Source organism: Trichosurus vulpecula, chromosome 1 (genome assembly GCF_011100635.1).
Source record: "Trichosurus vulpecula isolate mTriVul1 chromosome 1, mTriVul1.pri, whole genome shotgun sequence".
Lineage (NCBI taxonomy): Eukaryota > Metazoa > Chordata > Mammalia > Diprotodontia > Phalangeridae > Trichosurus > Trichosurus vulpecula.
Genome location: NC_050573.1, coordinates 10,467,566 through 10,489,186, shown reverse-complemented (window position 1 = coordinate 10,489,186; position 21,621 = coordinate 10,467,566). Strand labels below are relative to the sequence as shown.

The window sequence follows — 21,621 nt, the reverse complement described above, 5'->3', positions numbered from 1 at the left end:
ATTATTGTGGGAAGGGGCCCGTGGGCAGCAGCAGCCTGCCCAAGGCTCTGGGACACAGGCACTAGTGGACAGCTATCCCCACACCTGAGGGAAGAGACTTCTTTGCTGTGTCAGTGATTGCAATAGGGTCTTCTTATTCCCTTCCCAACTTCCCCATCCCAACCTCTACCCCTTCTACTCTTGCCTCCTAACTGTTCAAATATGCCACTCCATCTCCCACCTCCAGACCTTTGCACTGGCTGCATCCCCTGACTGGAATGCTCTCCCTCCTCATCTCTAGCTCCTGGGTTCCCTGACTTCTTCCAAGGCCCAGCTCCAATCCCATCTTCTACAGGAATGGAATGGAAGAAACATTTATTAAGTGTCCACTATATGTCAGGCACTGGCTAAGGGTTCAATAGACTCAATTTGACCCTTCTCTCATCCCCCTCAATGCCAGGGCCTCCCCTTGTTGTTTCCCTCATTAGACTGGGAGTTCCTTGAGGGCAGGACCTGGCAAACAGTAGGTGCTCAATAAGTGCTTGGTGGCTGAAGCTGCATGCATGTACCCAGGTCTGCAGCCACATGTACACGGGCACAGGGCCCGGGCCTCCAAGGCCAACAAAGGCTCATTTAAAAACCACGGCTGAATTCACAGTATCACAGGCTGTTCCCAGGGGACAGACCTTGGGTGGAGGTAACTGTGTCCCCTCCTGGGCTCACCCAGGCCAGAGAGAGGAAGTCCTTGAAACACCCCTGGAGTGCATTGTCGGTTGTAGACTGAGCCCTGTCATGGAGGACTGCCCAAACAGCTGCTCAGGGTGTGCTGGGGGGGGGGGGGGTGCTCTCGGGAGCCCTCGCATCCTCACCAGGCACGTTCACACTTGGTCAGTGTGTGTGTCTGTGTGGGGGGGGCGGGTCACAGGCCTGGCACATGGTGTGCCAGGGAGGGTTGGAAAAAGAATGAGGTAGTCTGGCTTTGGAAGCACCTGCCCACACCCACCCTGCTCCCTCCATCAGGTGCACCTGCCCCGCCCAGGTACATCTGCCCTGCCCCCCCCTCCTTCCAGGCACACCTGCTTCTCCTCCAGGAGGACCTGCCTCACCTCCAGGTGCACTGTTCCCCTCCCCCCAGGAGCACCTGCCCCTGAGCTTCCTGGAGGCCTGAGGGGGGTCAATAACTTGCCCAGGACCCCACGGCCAGCCCCCATGAGGGAAGACTTGAACTCAGGTCTCCTGCCTCTGGCGGTTGCTGTCAGACTCTGCCAGGTGGCCCTTCAATTCAATCTGGCTTTATTCAGGGCCTATTTTAGGAGCTGGAGTTCAAATCCAGCCTCGGACACTTCTAAGCTGTGTGACCCTGGGCAAGTCACTTCACCCTGTTTACCTCGGTTTCCTCATCTGTAAAAATGAGCTGGAAAAGGAGATGGCAAAGCACTCTAGGATCTCTGCCAAGAAAACCTCAGATGGGGTCACGGAGAGTGAGATACAACCGAAAGCACTGACCAACACCACTACCTGGCACCCTGCTGAAGCCAGGGCTGCCCAGGGGCCCCTCCTGCAGGGGTTCGGTCTATTTGGGGAGACAACAGAGAATCAACAAACCAGAGACAGGATAAACAGGAAGTAATCAGAACCAAGGGAGATGGGGAAGGTGTCTTACTGTTGGGGGAGGGAGCGCTGTGAGCTGGGGGTGGGGGTGGGGGCCTTCAGGAGGGAAGTGTTTGGAGGAAAGATAAGTTACATTTTGAGCATGTTAAGCCTGAGGCACCTATGGGGCATCCAGCTGGATATGTGGTCCTAGGACTCTAGAGAGAGGTAAGGGCTGGACATGATAAACATCTGGGAATCATCTGCAGAGAGCATCAGCTGAAAGAGCTTGAGCTAGAAAGGACTTAAAGACCAGAGACACCAGGTTGTGCATTACAGGTGGGGAAACTGAGGCTCAGGGAACCTTCCAGTGCTCTAGAAATGGTAAGTTACAATGTGTAAGGTGTTATAGGAACACAGACTATTATCACTGGGCAGCATAGCCTAATGAATGGAGGGCTGGCCTTGCAGTCAAGACCTAAGTTCGAGTCCCACCCTGGCCCTGTGCTGGCTGTGTGACCCTGGGTAAGTCACTAAGTTGCCCAGTAGGTGCAGATCTGCACGGGTGGCCAGAGTTCCTTAAACCAGTGAAATAACAGGTCTGGCTCCTGGCCTTGCACACAGTAGGTGCTTAATAAATGCCTGATGGCTTTACTTCTCATCAGGCACAGATGCTGTTCTTCAGGGTCCTAACCTATAAAAGCATCATGGCTCCAGGGGAGGATGAAATAAAAACCAAAAGTGCCCAATAAATGCTCATTGTCTAGAGCATCCGACTAAGTTGGGCTGGCAGCTCCTTGAAGGCCTTGGCCTAGCACAGTGCCTGGTATACAACAGGCGCTCAATAAATGCTTGGTGTCCCCCCAGGAGCCCGAGCGGGTGCCATCAGAGAGGGAGGAGAGTTGGGCCAGGACGGCCGGGGAGCCGCCAGCAGGGGGCGCGCGCCTCCAGGCTCCTCCTCCATCCCGCCCCTGGCGCTGACGTCATCATCATACCCGGGCAGCATGCCGGTGGACCCTGAGTCATGACCCCGACCCAGCCGGGCGGAAGCTGAGCCGGCTCCTACCTGACAGGCCCCGCGTGGGGCAGATCAGCCCGCAGGGAGCCCGAGAGCCTGGAGCTCGCCACCGGAAGAGACGTCTCCAAGAGCGGCGCGACGCCGCAAACGCCACCGCCGCCGCCGCCATGGCGCCCCGCGTGCCAGCGAACCCCGCCCCTCGTTAATGCGCATCCAATCACCGCCCTCCGTCGGGCCCCGCCATCCGGAATGCGCCCCGCCTCCCCCCGCTCTGCCTACCCAATCTCCGCACTCCGTCCCGCCTCCCCGAGCTCCCCGTCCCCAATCGCCATGCTTCGTCCCGCCTCCTAGCTATCCCAGTACCCAATCACCGTCCTTACCTCGGTCCCTCCTCCCTGGAGCATCCAGTACCGTAGTCGGACCGGCCCCAGTAGGACTCCGCGTATCTTTACTCCAATACGGTGATGTCATGTCCTCTTCGAAAAGGACGGACAACAACCGACCAACCAACCGAGTACCTTACCGCACTCCGCCCCACCCACCCACTCCAGAGTGCCCCGCCTCCACAAGCTCGTCCGCGCCAACCCCCACACAAGACGTGCGCGCGCGCGCTCGGTGATCCCAATACCCAATCACCACCTACTGCCCCTCTAAGCCACGCCCACCCCAGCGCGCGCCCCTGTTGCCAAGGCTTGCCGCGGGCCCGCGCCCCCAGCCCCGCCCCCGCGTGGACGGGCTCCGGGCCCCGCCCCGCCCCGCCCCGCCCCTCGCCTCGGGTAGAGGATTTGCGGCCCCGCCTGCTCATAAGTCGGCTAGGGAGAGAAAGCGAGACAGAGGAGCTGAGCCTGCGCTGCGGTAAGTGGGGCGTGCGTGGCGCGTGGGGGGGGTGGGCCGCGGGGGAGTGGGTGAGTGGGTGAATGCCTCGTGCGGCAAAGCCGGGGGGCCGCGGCCCGGGCCTGGGGCGAGCCCCAGGTAATTGACCAGGAGAGGAGGGGGCGCGCGTGGGCGCGGCGTGGGGGAAGGAGGAGCGCAGATCGGCCTATTGGTCCCCGCGTGGGGTGACCGTGGGTCCTCTGTGGGTCGGATATCCCCGTGGAGAGGGGAACGTAGGACCCCCGAGTTGTAAACCTGGAGGGGGGGGGTCTAGAGCTGGAAGAGACATCTCAGCGCCCCATGACTCAGATGAGGAAACTAGGACCTAGGGAGGGGAAGAAGGGTACCCAGAGTCCCGAGGAGGCTTCTCAGCCCAAGCCAGCCCCGGCACGGGCGGGGGAGACAGGGTCAGCCGGGCCGGGGGCCAGAGGCAGGGAGCCAGGGTCCTGCGGGGGTGTCCAGCGGTCTGGGGGGCAGATCACAGGCTCTTTAGCTGCAGGGGGGGAGGTGGGTAACTCCCCCCCCCCCACCCCACACACACGCGTGTCTGGGAAGGCCCCGTACCGAGGCCAGAGCCCCGCAGCAGCCCGTGCCCTAAGGGGGAAGCCTCGGGCCTCGATCCGCTGCACGTGGGCGGGATCAGATCTGCCCCTGCTGCCCGCCCCGGGGAGTCCAGCTGTCCTGGGCTGCCGGGGCAGGGACTTCGTAGTCATTCCAAAGGCATTTAGTAGGTACCCCGAGGAGAGGAACGTGTGGGAGCTGCTGGAGAAGGTCTGAGGATAATAAACAGGACTTTGAAGCGCTCCAGGAGTTGGATGGAGGAGAGGGAAGGGGGAGGCTGGAAGAAAAACAACTCCCTGGACCAAAATAGTACAAGCTGTGCCCTGCGGGGCTGCCGGGGACAGATGGTGTCTTCAGGCCTCCCCTCCGGCAGGTTTAAATGCCGAGACCCTGCAGCGTTTGGCTCAAGAGAGGGACCTCAGGGTGGGATGCGCAGGGAGATGGGGGTAGTGACTGCTGACCCACCCCCCCCCACCCCCCCCCCCCCCCCCCCCCCCCCCGTGATCGAGTTCAAGTCTTACAGTAAGCTCTGTATTTGGAGTCAGAACTCGGGTTTGAATTCTGCCTCACTTCTCACCGTGTGCAGAGTACCGATAGTGCTAGACTTGGCTTCCAGGACACCTGAGTTTGAATCCTGCTTCCCATCTGAGTCACCTAACCTCTCCCAGCCTCAGTTTCCTCGTCAGTAAAATGGCGCTGATAAGAATAGTAGCAACCACACAGATTGCCATAAGGATGAAAAGAGAGAATGTATGTCAAGTACTTCACAGAGCTTTAAGGGCCCAGAAACAGTCGCTTTTGTTACTCTTTGTTCAACTTTGGCAAGTCTCTGCACAACTCTCTGGCCTGTTTGCTCCTTCTGGAAAAGTCGGGGATCAGCTTCCAGGGCAGGGTGGGGAACCTGTGGGCCTCGGGGCCACATGTGGCCTTCTAGGTCCTCGGGTGCGGCCTTTTGCCCGGGTCCAAGTTTTACAGAACAAATTGAAGTTTGGATTCAGTCAAAGGGCTGCGAACACGAACCGTGTGTCGGGAGCCATGCTAAGCCCAGGCCCAGGGATTTCGAAGCCATCGCTCTTTCTGCCAGAAATGCCCTCAGCATGGTTCTTGGTTTTGGTTTGCTGCGTGATCCGAGGCTGCTGTGGGGGTTTAATGATGGGCCTAGGGAGGAGGCGTGGGCCAGATGGTGAGGGAAGCAGCCGTGGCTATGAAATGGCCTTCCCCACCGTTATGGAGGCTTAGAGGTGACTAAGAAAATCTGAAACTGTGTGTGGTCTTGTCTTTTCCCAGCACTTGATGGCACGGAAAGGGCCTCTTAAAGACTTGGCTAACAAGCATTTATTGAGCACCTGTTGAATTCCACACACTCTGCCTAGGGCGCAAAAGCAAACAATAACAAAAAAATGCCGGTAGGGGCCCAGGCCCAGATTAAAGACGTCTTCTCTAAGAACCCCTCCCATTCTAAAAGATTTGTTAAGGATCCTGTAAGATTTGGGGGCGGATCCCTGATGGCCTGGGAGAAGGACCTGGAAAGTGGAGATGCCTGAGAGCCCTGGAGGCAGGAGATCCACCTCCCAGTCTTGCTCACTTCCGCAGCTCCTTACTGACCTGGCCCTGGAGCTTACATATTGACCCTCCCTCAAACACCCTAACGGCCCAATCCGTTGACCCCCTCACTCCTCCTGACCCATCCTCCACACCACCTCAGCCACATGCAAAGATGGCCATGCCTTTGGGCTTGCTGCCACCCACAAATGCCACCTCCACTTTCAGGAACTCTGAAATTCTCCTGATTGCAATCAGTTATCTTTCCAAACCCCAAACCCTGCTCTTGGTCTTCAAGGTGACCTCCAGTCCCTCTAGCCCTCGGTTCTTACCCAGGCCATCACCTCTGCACTGGTCATGCTCTCCTGCCTCCACCCTCTTGACTCCTTGATGAACTAGCTCAACTCTACACTGTCCTCTATCAAGTTTGTTGTTTTTGTTGTTTGGTTGTTTTCAGTCGTGTCCGACTCTTCATGAATCCATTTGAGGTTTTCTTGGCAAAGACACTGGAGCAGTTTGCCATTTCCTTCTCCAGCTCATTTTACAGATGAGGAAACTGAGGCAAACCGGGTGAAGTGACTTGCCCAGGGTCACACAGCTAGGAAGTGTCTGAGGCTGGATTGGAACTCCAAAACAGGAGTCTTCCTGCCTCCATGCCTGGCTCTCTGTCTCCTGTTTGGCCTTTACAGGCCTGTATAATCTGGTTCCATCCCACCTCCCCGCTCTTCTTTCACCTTCCCTCTCCCCCTCCATGTTCTTTGCTCCAGTGATCCTGGCCTCCTGGTTGTTCCTGGGGCATTTTCTCTCCGTGTCCCCCATGCCAAGAACCCCCTTCCCTCATCTCCACCTCCTGGCTTCCTCTAAGTCTCAACTAAAGCCCCACCTTCTGCAGGTGGCCTTGATTGACTCCCGTGCCTGGAGCTTGTTTGTACAAGGTCATTTACAAGTTTGCCCTTCTTTGTAGACACTGTGCCGAGTGCTTAATAAATGTTTATTGAATGACTGATCTTGGGCTGGGCCCTTTGACTGGCTGGGGGGCAGGGTTGGGGTTCTCTGGGGAACCGTGCACTAGCTGAACGACAGTCTGGCGGTCATCATAAGGCGGGGTCTCTGAGGGCTGAGGTTGCCGGCGTGTTTTTAGGGCACAGCTTTCTCATGGCTGAGAAACTTCTTTTTTGAGTTGGTACATTTTTTTCCTTCCCCCTAGCTCCAGGCTGGACCTAGGCAGAATTGGGAACTAGCTGACCTGAGTCATTTCCTCCTGCCTGCCTCTCCCTTGGTGGGGGTGGTGCGGGGGAGGGGGGGGGGAGGGAGGGATGAGGGACTTCCCAGGAGCCGCTTGCTGCTGGCACTCTGGCAGCCTCGGAGCCCTTGGAGGCTGTGGTGGAAGGTGGAGGGGAATGCAGGGGCTCCCTCCGCCTGGCCAGCCCCCTCACTCCCTCTTCACAGGGTCATCTGACAGGGCTGGGAGGGACCCAGAGTCCAACTGGGAAAGTGAGGCAGCTGATGGGACAGAGTAGAGGCTTAATGAATGCCCAGTGCTGGATTTATCAGCAGATTACTGGCGTTAAATTCGTGCACCTTTGTTTCTGGAAGACTGTGGGATCATTGAAAGCCCTGAGAAGTTTTCCAGGCTCTCTCCTCTCAGACAAGGGGGATGAGGATAATGTCTGCACAGAAGGTAGTGGCAGGGGAGGAGAGGTGGCAGCCTGGACCTTGGACAGAGAAAGTGAATGGCTTACCTGTCAGACCTGAAGGACCAGACACTCTCTCGCCTCTATGTTATACAGGTGGGGAAACTGAGGCAGAGAGGTGCAGTTGACAATTGGCACTCAATCAGCAAATAATCAGTATGTGCCGGGCACTGTGCCATGCTCTGGGGCCGCAAATCCAGTGAAAGGAACAGTGTGTACTTGCAAGTAGATCACATGTTAATGGGGAGGCCTAATGAATATACAGTGAGTGAAAAGGCAGTTTGGAGAGGAAGTAAAGAAACCTGCCATCCAGGTGTCCAAGCTGCTTCCCCACCCCGGGTGAGGTTGGCAGGAATGGGGGAGGGAGACTCAGCAGGGATCCCCTCAGCCTCAGAAAGACCACCTTGGGTCACCGGCAGTGGATACCCCTCTCTTCTGAGAGAGCGCGGGACCAAGAGGCAGGAACACCTGAGTTTGAGGCCCGCCTCAGACACGTCTACTGGGTGACCCTGGCCAAGTCACTTAACTCCCTGAGCCTCAAGTCCTCACCCGCAAAATGGGAATCACAGCAGCCTCTTCCTCCCAGGGTTGTTGTGAGGACCGAATGCAATCACATTTGTAAAGTGCTCTGCAAACTGAGAGTGCTCTAGGAATATTGTTACTATCGCTCATGATCACCATGAAAGAAATCACCTTAGCGGCCTTCCTCTGGGGAGCTCTTCCCTATGGGCTTGGGCCTCTGGGGGAACCTCAGGATGTTCCTCCAGCCTGGCCCCCTTTACTCCCAGGCTTGCCCCAGGCCACACCCTCCCACTGGCCTGGCCTGAACTTTCCCCTCTCCAGACCTCTTGTCTGGACTTCCATAGCCTCTGGGCTCTGTTTGGTCGGGCTAGTTAGCTCTTGGATCCTGTGATAAGCAAAGAACTGGGAGCTTGCGGGTGTTTAAAGCCAGAAGGGACCTCAGAGGGCACCTAGGCACCCCTCCCCCCCATTTTACAGAGGCCCAGGAGGAGGGCCCGAGGTCAGGCAGGTAGCAGAGCTCGGGTTTCTGGCCCCAGCTTGATTCAGGGTGGATATCTCAGCCACAGTCCTGCTGCTTCTGCAGAGTGCTGGCCAAAGGACAGAGGCCTGGCTATGTCACCCAATGGCCAGGGGTGGAGAAGGAGACAGAGGAGTCTCTTTAGAGGAGGCGTGTTGTAAAAAGCATGTGAAGCTTGGAGTTGGGGAGCCAGAAGATCTGGGTTTGAGTCTTGCCCCTACTTGACTCTTCCTGTCTGACTTTGGGTATGCAGCCTCACCTCTGCTAGCCTGTGTAGCGTTAGAGGCCTGGGCTGCCTGGTTCTCTCCAGCTGTAAATTCCACAAGTCCACAAAGTTAACATTCTTCTGCGGCCTCCCCCTTTAGCAGCCCTGACCCTAGCTGGGTCTTGCTGGGCCCCTTTTTCCTTGAAGGCTCATGGTTCTAGCTAGTCTGACGTCAGGCACCATGGAGAGCTCCCCTTCCTGACTCAGTCCCAAGAGAAAGCAGCGCCCCCTGTGAAACACCCAGCAGAGACCAGGCGGCCCACAAAGGTGCCGGATTGGATGCATTCCCAGCCACGTGCATTCCATCTATCTCCTGCCCCATCTTTGTTGGGGTCCAAGCCCACGTAGCCCTACTTGCCCCTTCATCATTTGGGTCGTGTGTAGGTAGTGTGCTCCCGGCCATGGCAGATGCTTTATCTCCCTGTTCACAGGGCTGTTGGGACAAGGGGAACACTTGGGAAGCCTCAAAATGCTGGAGAAAGAAGCTTGAATGACTTACAGAATCTAGAGTTGGAAGGGACAGACGTTAGCAGCCGTTGGTCTAAACCATCCCAGAAAGGATCCCCCGTGGTCATTGGCCCATCCAGATTCAGCTTCGAGACCTCCAGGGATGGGGAGTTCATCATCCCTGGAGGCAGCAACCTCCACTTGGCTGGACTTCATGCATCCATTGTCTCCTGCTTCTTCCTGAATTGAATGGAACAAGGCTAAACTCGTTCCCAGTGACAGACAGTCCCTCCAGCTCTGGGGAGGCTCTCTTTTATTCCTTAGGCCTGCCCTCCTAGAAGGGATCCCCAAAGGGAGAGCTGCTGTGGGTTGAAGCCACAGAAGTTGGCCATCATCCCAGGCCATTGGTCAGCACGGAGAGCTGGCTCAGGCCACACAGCCACAAAATGAAGCCAGGATGGGATTTTCCAGGTTGGTCCCTGCACCCTCTGGATGAACAGAAATATGGGAGCGGCCCTTGGTTCTGCTGTTTCCATGGGACTCTTGCTCCAGAAAGACCTTTGGGCTGTCCATCCCAACCCCTTCATCTTACAGATGGGGAAACTGAGGCCCCGGAGCTCCTACCTCACTGCCTGATCCAAGTCACTTCTCTCTGGCCTCAGTTACAAATTGATGGCCTCTAGGTCCCTTGTAGCTCTCAGTCTATGACCCTATATGTGTCTAAGCCCGGGCCCTGTCCACTATGCCATCCTACCTTTGGAGACAGCTCTCCAAAGTGGCAGTGGGGCAGTGCAGTGGGGAGAGTGCTGGGCCCGGAGTCAGGAAGATCTGAGTTCAAACCTGCCCTCAGACACTTCTAAGCTGTGTGACCCTGTCCAAGTCACTTCACCCTGCCTACCTTAGCTATAAAGTGGGGATAGTAGTAGCAGCACCTACCTCCCAGGATTGTCACAAGGATATTTGTAAAGCACATAGCCCAGTGCCTGGCACATAGTAGGTGTTTCACAAATGCTGATTCCACCCCCACCTTTTGTTAGAGATGGCGTGAGCCATGGTGGACTGCGTGTGCTCAGTGTCATAAGATCAGACACTTGGAGATGATCTAGCCCCCTCCCCTCATTTTACAGAGCTGGAAACTGAGGCTTAGAAAGAGGAAACCCAGCCCTGGCCAAAGTTAGCACTCTCCACCGTCCTGGCCTCCATCATGGCCATGCCTCAATGTGTAGATGCAGGTGGGTCATAGAGGACAAGAACAGCCACATATATCATTCTTGTTCCCCCACCCCTCCGATCACGGACGTGCCAAGTGGCTGCCTGTCTGGACTGACTGACTTACTGAAAGCTCCCATCTGTGCTTTCGGCATGTGGCCCCCCTCCATGCCCCCACCCTCCCGAGCCCTCAGTCAGGCCTGAATGACGATGACCCCACTTCCCCTCTGAAATGACTCGGCCTAATGGGGTGGGAGATGGACGACCTTGGTGGAAGGTGTTGTTGGCCTAGAACTCACATTCAGCATTTTCTGTCAAGGCCTTTTCTGAGCACTTTGTAGACTCGAAATGATACTCCTCTTAGAGCAAAGAGCTTTTTCTAAATGTGTCAGGTTATAACTGGAAGTGATTCGGGGTAAGTTGCTGCTGCATGGCCTCTATTTGTCATCTCCTCCATTTCAGCTGTCACTTCCAGCGAGGGCAGCGGGAGGTCTGTCTGGTGTCTGTCTGCAGACTTGTGGGGATTGAAATAGCAAACACCTTGAGGCTAGAATTCTCCTGGAGAAGGGCCGGGGGCTCCCCAGGCATGGGCGCCCCAGCCAGAGAGTCAAAACTCAAGCCTGCTTGGCTCGAAGACAAAGTTGTGGAGCCCCTGGAAGCTCTGTGTAGGTTTAAGCCAGCCTGCTCCAGCCCACTGGGACACTGGACACTCCTGTCACCCTTTGATATCATGACTGAAGTATGGCCCTGGGCACTTGACCTCTCGGAACCCCAGCTCCTCCTCTGTGGAGTGAGGAGTTGGCTGCACTCAACAGCTTCTGAAGGCGCTTTCATCTCTCAATCTCCCAGTGACAGATACCTCTCCCCCAACACACCCACACATCTTCTAGTAGCCAGTTGGGCCTTTCCATGCCAGGCAGAGATAAGAACCGACCATCTGAAGTCTAAGCAGTGTGATGCAGGGCAAAGTATGCTGAGTTTGGAGTCAAAGGATCTGGGTTCAAATTCTCACTCTGCTTACTGCATTTTGATCTCGAGCATGGACATTTTCTCTAGTCCTCAGTTTTCTCATCTGTATAATGGGGTGGTTGTACCAGAGGACATCTCCATCTGAGTTCAAATCCCACATAGTTCTAGTTCTAGACCCAGGATCCAACGAGTTCAGCCAAGTTAAGCCTTGTCTGATGCTTTTTTCCATCCTGCCTCTCGTTCCCAAGTCAGCTTGATGGCTCTGGCCTCAGGAAGAGGCCCTGTTTGCCAAACATGGCACTCCTCTGCCCGCTGCCATGTCCTTGAAGCCTCAGCCTCCCCCTGCTATCGTGCACTTCCCTCTCCCTGTGTTTCCCTGCCCTTCTTCCCGATGCCTCATTGGAATCTGTTCTGCTCAAATTCCAAGCCACTGAGCTTGTGTTTGTGGGGGAACAATGGGGAGGTTCAGTTTCGAAATGTTCTTTTGTAGGGGCTGCTTCTATTCTGGGCTTCTCTCCTCCCAGCTCACTCGTTGTGAAATCCATTGGAATGCCCCGGGAATGGCAGACTCTCTCCATTCCCTAGAGAGGCCAGGAGGCGGCCACAAATGGCCCCTTCTCCTTTCTGCACCGTAAGCATTATAGGTAGCCAGTGGGACTCTTTTTCCAAGCCCTGTTTTGGGTTTCTTCTCAAGCTTTGCCTTGGCTCTGCCTTCATTGGACCCCATCCAGCTGCCGGTACCCCTTCCCACCCTGGGCCCTTGGCTCTGCTGCAGATGGGTTTTGCATAGACCCACACAGGTCCATGTATCTCCCCCGTTCAAATGGAAGCTTCTTGAGAGCAAGAACTGTTTGTGTCTTTGTAGCCCTGGTGCCTGGCAGCTAGCACAGTGAATAGAGTGCTAGCCTTGGAGTCAAAAGGACCTGAGTTCAGATCTGGCCTCAGATCCTTACCAGCTGTGTGACCCTGGGTGAGTCACTTCACCCTGCTTGCCTCAGTTTCCTTATCTGTAAAATGAGCTGGAGAAGGAAAGGACAAACCATTCCAGGATCTTTGCCCAGAAAACCCCAGATGGGGCCACGGAGAGTCAGACATGACTCAGCAACAACAGCAAAGCCTTGGTGCCTGGTGCAGGGCCCTGAACGTAGAAGGGACTTTACAGAGTTTGTTAATTGGTGAACTGACCTTTCACTCCATAGCTTCATAACATACAGTGTTAGAGCTAGTGGGGACTTTGGTGATCTTGGGAGGTAGCCTCTTGTTTAGCAGAGGGGGGAGCTGAGGCCCCAGTCAGGTACCACAGGTGGGATTTGAACTCAGATCTTTGGATACCAACTCTGGCTCTTTCCACTGAATCCCCCAGAATGCCTGGGGGCACTCTGCCCATGTGAACATGTCTTCCTCTGAGCAGGACAGTGCATAGACCAGAGTAATCCAAAGTGAGTAAAAACTTGTTGCTGCAGACCTGTGCCTCAGATGGAGAGACCAGGATTCATTTTCTCCACCCTCTCTAAGGTCCCTCCCAAGCTTGAAATGGGGGAGCGAGGGAGCCAGGTTCCTACAAGGACCTCTTGAATCCCAACCCAGTTCAGGTGCCATTCTCTCTTGGTCCATTAGCCTCAGCGGGGCAGCCTTGGCACTCTTAGCCCAACCACCAGCGGCACATTTGGGTCCCCTGTCTGTGTCTGGTTTTGTTTGTTTTCCCAGACCTCTAGAGGTATGCAGGGGCTTGGGAAAGGTGGACAGGGTCCAGGGTCAGGGAGGGCCTTGAGCCCTCTGGGACCTGCCACCCAGATTCCTGCAGACTTGCTCCTTCTTATGCAAGACCCTGGGAAGTTTTTGTTGCTTTGCTGTTTGGCTACATTTGTTGGGTTCTCTTTTTGCCTTCCCAGCATTCTCGTCACTGCCCTGGACACAAAACTAGGAGCTGAAAAGAGCGGGTTTAATCGGGGAGTCTTGAGGGGACAAAGAAGGCCGCCCCTCTTTCCCTGGCCTCTTGCCAAGGCTGGCTTCCCTTCCGACCCTCTTGCGATTCGGTTTCTTTCTCTCTTGGCCTGGAGGGGTAAGGGTGACAGGTCGGGCTGCCAGATGCCTCCTGGGTGTTTGCCTGCAGGAATTAGGGCAAAGTGAAATGGGATTATGTACCTGGATTGCTTCCCCAAGTAAGAAGATAAGCAGTTAATGGTTGGGTTCCCAACAATCAAATGACCCAATTTCCATAGGGGAAGATACCTGAATTTGTTCCCATGCACTTCGCTGTCCTCCCTGGCCAGGTCACTCCAGGTCTGCTTGGAACATCTCTAGACCCACCTCAGAGGGCAAAGTCAAGAGAGGCATGCAGCCTCTTGCCCCTTCAGACAGACACCTGACCGGCGGATCAGAGAAGGACTAGGGACATCGTGTTCTTAAATTTCAGAAAAAACAAAAACATCTGATGAAGTCCCTTGGTCTGCCCCATGGGTGGGATGGAGAAGTGTGAGCCAGCTGGGGGTGGGGCCCTGTGGGTGGATGGATGGGCTCAGGAACTCATTGTGAGGGAAGACTGAAAAGCTGAGCCAGGCCAGGCTTTAATGCCAAGCTCAGCAGTTTGTGCTGGGTCCCAGAGGTAAATGGGAGCTACAGAAGTTCATTGAGGAGGGGAGGCACATGCGCAGATCTGGCTTTAGGAAGATCCCTTTGGCAGCTGAGGTGCCAATGGACAGGCATGAGATTGGAGGCAGGCAGGTGGATGGGGGTGGGGAGGGCAGTGTATGCTGTGACTCTGTGAGTAGAGGGAAGAGACCAGCCAATAGGACTTGACAATCGGTCAGATGTGAGCAGTGAGGGAAAAGAAAGAGGTGAGAGTGAATCCAACATCACACACACACACACACACACACACACACACACGAGGACGGTGGTGGCCTCAGCTTTTGGAGGACAGCTGCTGGGTCACCTTCCTGACTCGGCCCCCACCCCCTCTCCCACCTGCCCTTGGGAAGTGAATTTGAGAATCCGTGGGGATTCCTTTCAAATGGCTTCCTACTGGCCTCAGTGATCCTTTGTGTTCATTAATAGCTTTTGGGATCATGACCCTGCTCCCCATGTCAGCTACATGTTGTCCGTTAATGTGACAAGCCTGCTTTCTGCACCTTAATCTGAGTCACCAACAACATGTGAACCATGCTGGGCCCAGGACAGATGCACAGGGCTCACAATCACACACCCAGGTCCTGAACCCAGCACTCCCCTACCCCCAACCCGTGCATCTGCACAAGACGCCCCTAAACGCCCCCGCCTGCTCTCCCTCTTCACCCGCCCTTTTAGAGTGTTCACCCAAAGTCTTTCAAGGCTTAGCCCATGTGCTGCCTCCTACAGGAAGCCCATCCTGATCATCACCTTGGTCCTCCCTCCTTTTCTTCCACATGGCCATCCATCTAGGGTCTGTCCACTGCAGAAGGTGAGCCCGAGAGGCTGCAGACAGCTCTCTCTTCCTCTCTGGAGCCCCTGCATCCAGCCCAGATCCTGGCACACAGTAGGTGCCTAATTAGTGGGCGCCCCCAGGGCACGGAGGAAGTAGGATTCAGCTGACTCTGTTCCATGCTAGAAAGCAGAACTAGCCTCAGTGGGTGGGAGCTGCTGAGACAGATTTCTGCCATCCAAACCCCTGGGCTGATTCCCCTTCGCTGTCACGGCCTCTGGTCATTCTGGGTTCTTCACCCATCCCATAGGGATAAGGGCCCTGGGCCTAGGCTTCCCTTGGGATGGGGACCTCCCAGGTGAGGAAACTCCCTCCACCAGTGCAGGGCAGCGCCTCCCCTGTGGCTTACAGTATGGACGAATGCTGGATCTGCCTGGGGATAAATGGCCAAAAGCCTTGTGGCAGGTGCCAGGGTGCATGCTCCTGGAGATGCCTGCCTGGGGCATCTCCCCGGGCTCTGGAAGTGGGTGTCCTTCCTTTGAGCTCCCTTGTGGGCCCAGCCAGGCCTGTGCACACCTGCTTTTGTTCATGACCTTTTAATCTCTGCCCCCGATGGTGGATGTAGCAGGGGCTGACCCCACTAGGCCATCCTGGGGCCTCCAACATCCAACCCCACCAGCTCAGCCTGGGAGGGAAGGCCCTCCCTTCTCAGGCCCTCATCAGCCTGTCCAGTCACATCTCGCACTCGGCTCCTGCACGTGCTCTGCTCACTCTTCCCTGTACGGGACATTCCATCACCTGCCTCTGTCCACATTTGGTGGCCCACATCTGGAATGTTCCCCCTCCTCCCATCTGCCTCACCCAGCTTCCTTTGAAGGCGGTGAGGTGGCTCACTAGAGAGAGCCCCAGACCCAGAGTCAGGAAGGCCCGAGGTTAAGGCTGGCCTCAGACACTTCCTAGTTGCGTGATCCTGGACAAGTCAATCTTGCCTGCCTCAGTTTCCTCGTCTGTGAAATGGGGATAATACCAGCATCTACCTCCCTGAGAGAAATGCGCTATAAAAATTCTCCTTACTGTTGCGGTAATTCCGAGCATAGCTCAGGTACAGGTCATGCCTAAGGCCTTCCCTGATCTCCCCAGTTCCTCTTAAACCTGTTTGGTCTGAGCCTCGGCGTGGGGGCTGGCTGTAAGCGTGGGGTTGGAGGATGCGCCCGGGCTGGAGCCCCCAGGCTCACTGAGTATTCCTCCCAGCTGACTCTGGTGTAGCAAACGGACTAGCTCTGTGGGGGCTCGGTCATCCTGCTGGTCAGGGGTCAGCAGTGATGGGGCAAAAACAGCACCTCGAGGCAGGCATCTGGCACCATTGCCTGGGGTGCCCAGAGGCTGATGCCACTCTGCTCCTATGGGCTCTTCCCCCTTGTCCAGGCATGGGGGGCCCTCACTGCCCTTCTGACTTCACCAGTTCACAGACCCCCCTTTCACCCTCATTCTCTTTCTAATCTTCAAGCCCTCCCTGCCTGGTGGCTGTTTCCCCACTGCCCACAGACATGCCTGTGTCTCCTCCGTTCTTAAAAAACCCACAATCCAATCCAATCAACATTTATTGAGTGCCTCCTGTGTGCTGGGCCCTTCCCTCATTGGCACTCCCCCCCCCCCCCCCCCCGGCTGGCTCTTGTCCCATATCTCTCCTCTCTTATAATGGCTGGACTCCTTGAGGAGGCTATCTCTGATGGGAGTCTCCCCTTCAGCTCCCTGTGTGGCATGGATGCTGACCCATCTTTCTTACACCTAACTTTTCCTTCTGATCCAGATTACAGGGGCCTGTTTCTTGTTCTGCCAATGTTACAATCCATCTCCCGTCTCCACACATTTGCCCTGGCTGGCCCCCATGCCTAGAATGCCCTCTCTCAGCATCTCAGCCTTCTGGCTTCCTTGACTTCCTTAAGATTCGGCTGCGATTCTATTTTCTCCAAGACATCTTCCCTCCACCCCTCCAGCTGCCAGCTTCTCCCCTCTGAGATCACCTCCCGTCTTGTTCAGTCATTTCCAGCCATGTCCGATCCTTTGGGACCCGTCGGGGGTTTTCTTGGCAAAGATACTGGGCGCGGTTTGTGTGTTCTCTGGGTGTTTGGTTATTTACATGTTACCCCTTCTGTTAAACTGGGAGCTCCTTGAGGGCAGGGACAGTGTCTGCCTTTCTCTGTATCCCCAGCTCTTAGCGCAGCACCTGGTATTCAGTAGGTGCTTAATAGATGCCCATTGGTAGCTGTCGGTCCTGTTTGGGTAAGGAGGTCTCTGCCTCATTCATCAGATCAGGCTGCATTGAGGGGTGTGTCTGATGAAGCTTCAGGCACCACAGAAGTGAGGGTGGGCTGGTCTCCAGCAGGCCTTTCTGTCCATCCTGGGGAATGGTCAGAACATCGGCACGTGAGGAAGCAAGCCTGAGGGAAGAATCACAGACTCTTGGAGGCCTTGTCCTGACTGAGGACCCCTCTGGGAGCCCACCCCACACATGGTCATCCCACCTTGGCCCCTGAGGCAGGCCAGAGGCTAGAGGGTGGTTCCTAGTGTCCAGCCCAAGTAACTCTCACCCATTCCACCCCGGTCTGGCCTTGGGGCCCAACAGGCCTCCACATGATGGGCCTTCACTGACCTTCTAGTCACAGAATCTCAGCGTGGGAAACAGCCTCTGAGGCCATCAGGTCTGAGAAACTGCTTGTGCCAGTGGGACCAGTGTAGATAAGCAAGTCTCTCGCAGTCGTGGTCCTTCCTGCACCTGAGCAAGACTTTCTGGGCTTGGCTTGAGGAGTCTTCAAAGGGGGAGGCCGCAGCCTGCGACTGTAGGGCAGTTCTGACTTGAGTCAGTCCCCCCTCCATTCTGCCCCAACTGTCAGAAGGCCCACAGACACCCTTGGTGCTGTTTTCTGCTGCTGGTAGAGACCTCCTTACCCAAAGAGGCCCACAAGGAGCTCCCAGCCTAATGGAAGCGGTACCATGTAAATAACCAGGTACCTACAGAACACGTACAGATTACCTATACTCTTGTGACAAAATTAAATAACATGTAACATGTAAAGTAACAAAGCTAACAGTGCAGTGACCCCCTCTGAGAGGGAGAGCCCCCCAGCTCCCTATTTAAAAAAAGGGTTTGGGTCTTCTCTCTCTCCACCCTCCCCTCTCTCTGCACCCCACCTTTCCCTTCCTCCCTCCCCAATCTTTCCCTCCCTCCCTCTCTCTCCCCCCCTTCCCTCTCCCTCCTTCTCTCTCCCCATCCTTGTCCTCTCTCCCTCTGTCTCTCTGTCTGTCCTCTTCCTTCCCTCTCTCTCTCTTCCTCTCTCTCCCTCCCTCTCCTTTTTCTCTGTGTGTCTCTCTCTCCCCCTTGTTTTTAAAAAAGAGAAAAGCCAATCTCTGGTAATAAACATCCGTTTCCTCTGGCCATCCCCTAGGCCTCAGCACTCTCCTGCCTCGTGTCTGCACGCTGACCTCCTTTGGCTTCCTTCACATCACCGCTAACATCTCGCCTGCTGCAGGAAGCCTCCCCCAGGCCCCTCTGGTCCTAGGGCCTTCTCCAGCTCGCCCACAGTGTTTGCGTGTGGTTGTTGGCATGTCCCCTCCCGTTAGACTGTGCGTTCCTTGAGAGCTCGGACTGTCTTTAGCCTCTTTTTATATCCCCAGTGTTTAGTACCATGTCTGGCACACAGTAGGTACTTAATAATAATAATAGCTAGTCTTAGGGGCAGCAAGGCGGTGCAGTGGATAGAGGCTCTGAAATCAAGTTCAGCCTCAGATACTTCCTAGCTGTGTGACCCTGGATGAGTCACTTAACCAGGTTTGCCTCAGTTTCCTCATTTGTAAAATGATCTGGAGAAAGAAATGGCAAACCACTCCAATATCTTTGCCAATAAAACCCCAGATAGTGTCATGAAGAGTCAGACATAACCGAACAACAGCAGCCTGTATATAGCACCTTAAGGTGCTCTACAAATATTCTCTCGTTCGATCCTCACAGAAACCCTGGGAGTCAGGTGCTACTATGATCCCCATTTTACAGATAAGAAAACTGAGGCAATTTGAGAGTGGTGAAATGATTGGCCTGAGGTCATAGGGCTGGTAAGTGTCTGAAGCTGGATTTGAACTCGGCACTTCCTGCCTCCAGCCCTGGTTCTGTTCCCTGGACTGCAGCGCCACTTGTTGGCTTCCCCGCTGCACCCTGGCCAGAGCACACGTCCGGTCCTGGGCACACTTTTTAGGAAAGCAGGTGTGGAACATTTGTGCCCAGAGAGGGTGACCTTCATGGTGAGGCCATCCTGCTTCCTGCCTCCTCCCTGGGGGACCAGGAAGCCCTGGCCTCACCTGGGCTTCCGCTTTTTCATCACTCAAACGGAGTCAGACTTGATGGTGGCTAAGGACCCTCCCGGCTCTAGACTGGGATCCCTGAGGATGATCTGAAGGCATGTTTAACTGGCCAAGAGAAGGCTGGGGGAGAGGAGAGCAGTCTGTGGGCATCAGGAGGTGGCTCAGGTGGAGGAGAAGGCCCAAGGACAGGTCCGGCAATGGAGGTGAGGACAGTGCAGCCACGTTCCAGCTTTCCCCAATATTCCAGGCTGCTTTGGTAGGTAGTGAGCTCCCCAACGTTCTGGGCTGCGCAGGCTTCTTCCCCAACAGCTGGTGTGGAGAGCTGAGAACTGGCTGAGGGCAGATCCTTGATTCTTGTAGCCGCAGGCTTTGGACCAGCAAATAGACAGCCCTTCGTCCTTGAAGGCCCATTCCCATGAGTACAAACACACATTCACACTTCAAACAGAAAACCACGTTTTGGATTGCCTAGGCCAAGAGATGTTTATTAGAGCGCTCTTCCTTCCGGGAAGGGAATTATTCATGGTCTGTTGTGGAGTACAAAGCAGGGAGCATCCCAGACAGAATTTAATGAGGCTGGTTTTCATTCATGTTGGGAAGCCGGATCCCAGTGCATTTCCACCCTTTCTGAAGAGGCCAGAAAGCGGGGCTCTGCACCGTGGGGGGGGGGAGGGGCACGGATCACGCCCAGATACCTCTCACTTATCCATGCGTGTGCTTTTCCCTTCTGGATCACACATCTATGTGGCACTCTCCCGAACATCCTCCAGACGGAGGTCTGGGGTGTCTCGGGGAGGCCTTCTTGTCATCCAGCCCTCCGGTGCTGGAGGTTTTCCCTGCAGCCCGTGGCCGCCCTGGCCACCTGCCATCCACATCCCACCTCCGTCTCTTACCCTTACTGCCTGCACGACTTTGGGCAAGTCACACTGGGCCTGAGGGTGTGGGATCACAGATTTGGAGCTGGCAGGGACTTCAAAGTTGGGTCCGACCCCCAAGCCCAAGAGGACTTGCCCAGGGTCACATGGCTTGTGTGAGGGGTTGGATTCAAACCCGGGTCTCCTTCATTTAACAACTGAGCAAATTGACAAGGAGTCACTGGTGCAAGGTTCTGGTTGGTAGAGTGGAGATTGGAGATGGGGATCTCAGAGGCCTTTAAGAGCTGAGCCCCGGGGAGCTGTCAACAAAGGGACAGGCTGACGAGCGCCTGAGCTTGTAGGAGAGAGCCTGACTGGGATAAAATGGGATTATGCTCATTAGGAGACTGGCTGCGTCTCCCTGTAATTAAGACTGTAGACCCACGTCATTCTGTACAGGATAGAGTACGGGGCGGGTGCAAGCAGAAGTCAGCCCCCTGTGGGGAGCTCTGGCAAGGCCTGAAGATGCCGGAGTCCAGGGCAGCCAGGGGCCCTATGACAAGGCCTGAAGATGCTGGAGTCTGGGTGTGGTGAGGGGCCCTGTGACAAGGCCTGAAGATGCTGGAGTCTGGGTGTGGTGAGGGGCCCTGTGGCAGGGCCTGAAGGTGCTGGAGTCTGAGCGTGGCGAGGGGCTTTATGTCTGTCTGCCTCTAACTGGCCTGATGAGGCTTGGAGAGGGATTGAAGGTGTGAGCTGTGATGGTAGAAGGAGGGAGGAAAGGGAACATGCATTTATTAATCACCTATTGTGTGCTAGACACTGTGCTGTGTTTTACAAATGTTATCTCATTTGATCCTTAAAGCTATTAAAGTGTTAGCCAGTTAGCTTTCTAAGGAAGGTTACTGACCACAGACTAGCTGTTGATGTGTGTGTGTATGTGTATATATGTATATGTGTGTATTTGTGAGTGTATGTGTGTATATGTATATGTGCATTTGTGAGTGTGTTTATGTGTATGTATATGTGTGTTTGTGAGTGTGTGTATATTTGTGTGTGTGTGTGTGTGTGTGTGTGTGTGTGTTGCCTTGAGCTGGGCTGCTTCTGGGAAGCTCTTCCATGAGAGCAGCATCAGGGCCCCACACCCAATGGCATAGGACCCTGGGCACATCAGGGGCAAAGGGCAGAGGCAGGGATGGAATGGGCCCGATGGCGGTGTGACGGCAGAGTGCGGTGAGCTGGGGCCTTTTGAGTCCAGAACTGTTGAGTTCGCAGCCGGCCCGTGCCTCCTTTTCTCTTGCTCGGTCCAACCATACCCAGATCGTTCTGCTGATTTGGTGCAATGAAGCCGTGGGATTGTGGGCTCTGAGTTGGCAGGGACCTCAGAGGGCATCTAGTGCCAGCCCTACCCCTATACGGTATCCTTGGCAAGGGGCTTCTGGCCTTTGCCTGAAGCTTTCAGAGAAACTGACTGCGTCTCTGGGTAGCCCCCAGCCTTGGGATGCCTCTGACGCTGGTGCTTGGTCCTTCCCATAGCCTCCTCCTGCTGTTGCCCTGCACCACACCACACATGTTCCTTGCCTAGTTGTGAGAAGATGGAGGTTGGTGCCCCAACCTTTTGGTCATGTCTGTCTGCTTTTCTCATGTGCCCCAGGCCCCTCTTCCTCCCCTAGTTCCCTAATAAAATCCTTTTCCTGTTCTTTGTCTCTTAAACCCAACAGAACAGAACTGAACAGAACAAACCTGCCACCCTCGGGCCATGGGTTTGGCCCTGGAATGAGATCTGTGGAGACCACAGGCCTCTGAAAGGACTCTGGCCTCTACTTGG

General features: G+C 55.4%; 2 protein-coding genes across 5 annotated transcripts in view; one reads left to right on the top strand and one right to left on the bottom strand.

Moving 5' to 3' along the window:
* The window catches only part of TXNRD2 (thioredoxin reductase 2), a 99,388-nt gene extending 96,616 nt beyond the window's left edge, over nt 1-2,772 (bottom strand). For both annotated transcript variants that reach the window (XM_036767746.1, XM_036767755.1), the window contains exon 1: nt 2,636-2,772. In XM_036767746.1, the coding sequence (XP_036623641.1) occupies nt 2,636-2,756 (121 nt within the window). In that variant the 5' untranslated portion in view covers nt 2,757-2,772. The remainder of the gene's footprint in view (nt 1-2,635) is intronic.
* Nucleotides 2,773-3,368: 596 nt separating this feature from the next.
* COMT (catechol-O-methyltransferase) overlaps nt 3,369-21,621 on the top strand; it is a 57,205-nt gene continuing 38,952 nt past the window's right edge. The window contains exon 1 of one of the 3 annotated variants that reach the window (XM_036741827.1): nt 3,369-3,442. The gene's annotated coding sequence lies outside the window, so the exon portion shown is untranslated. The remainder of the gene's footprint in view (nt 3,443-21,621) is intronic. The other 2 variants (XM_036741828.1, XM_036741830.1) reach the window with 2 other exon arrangements.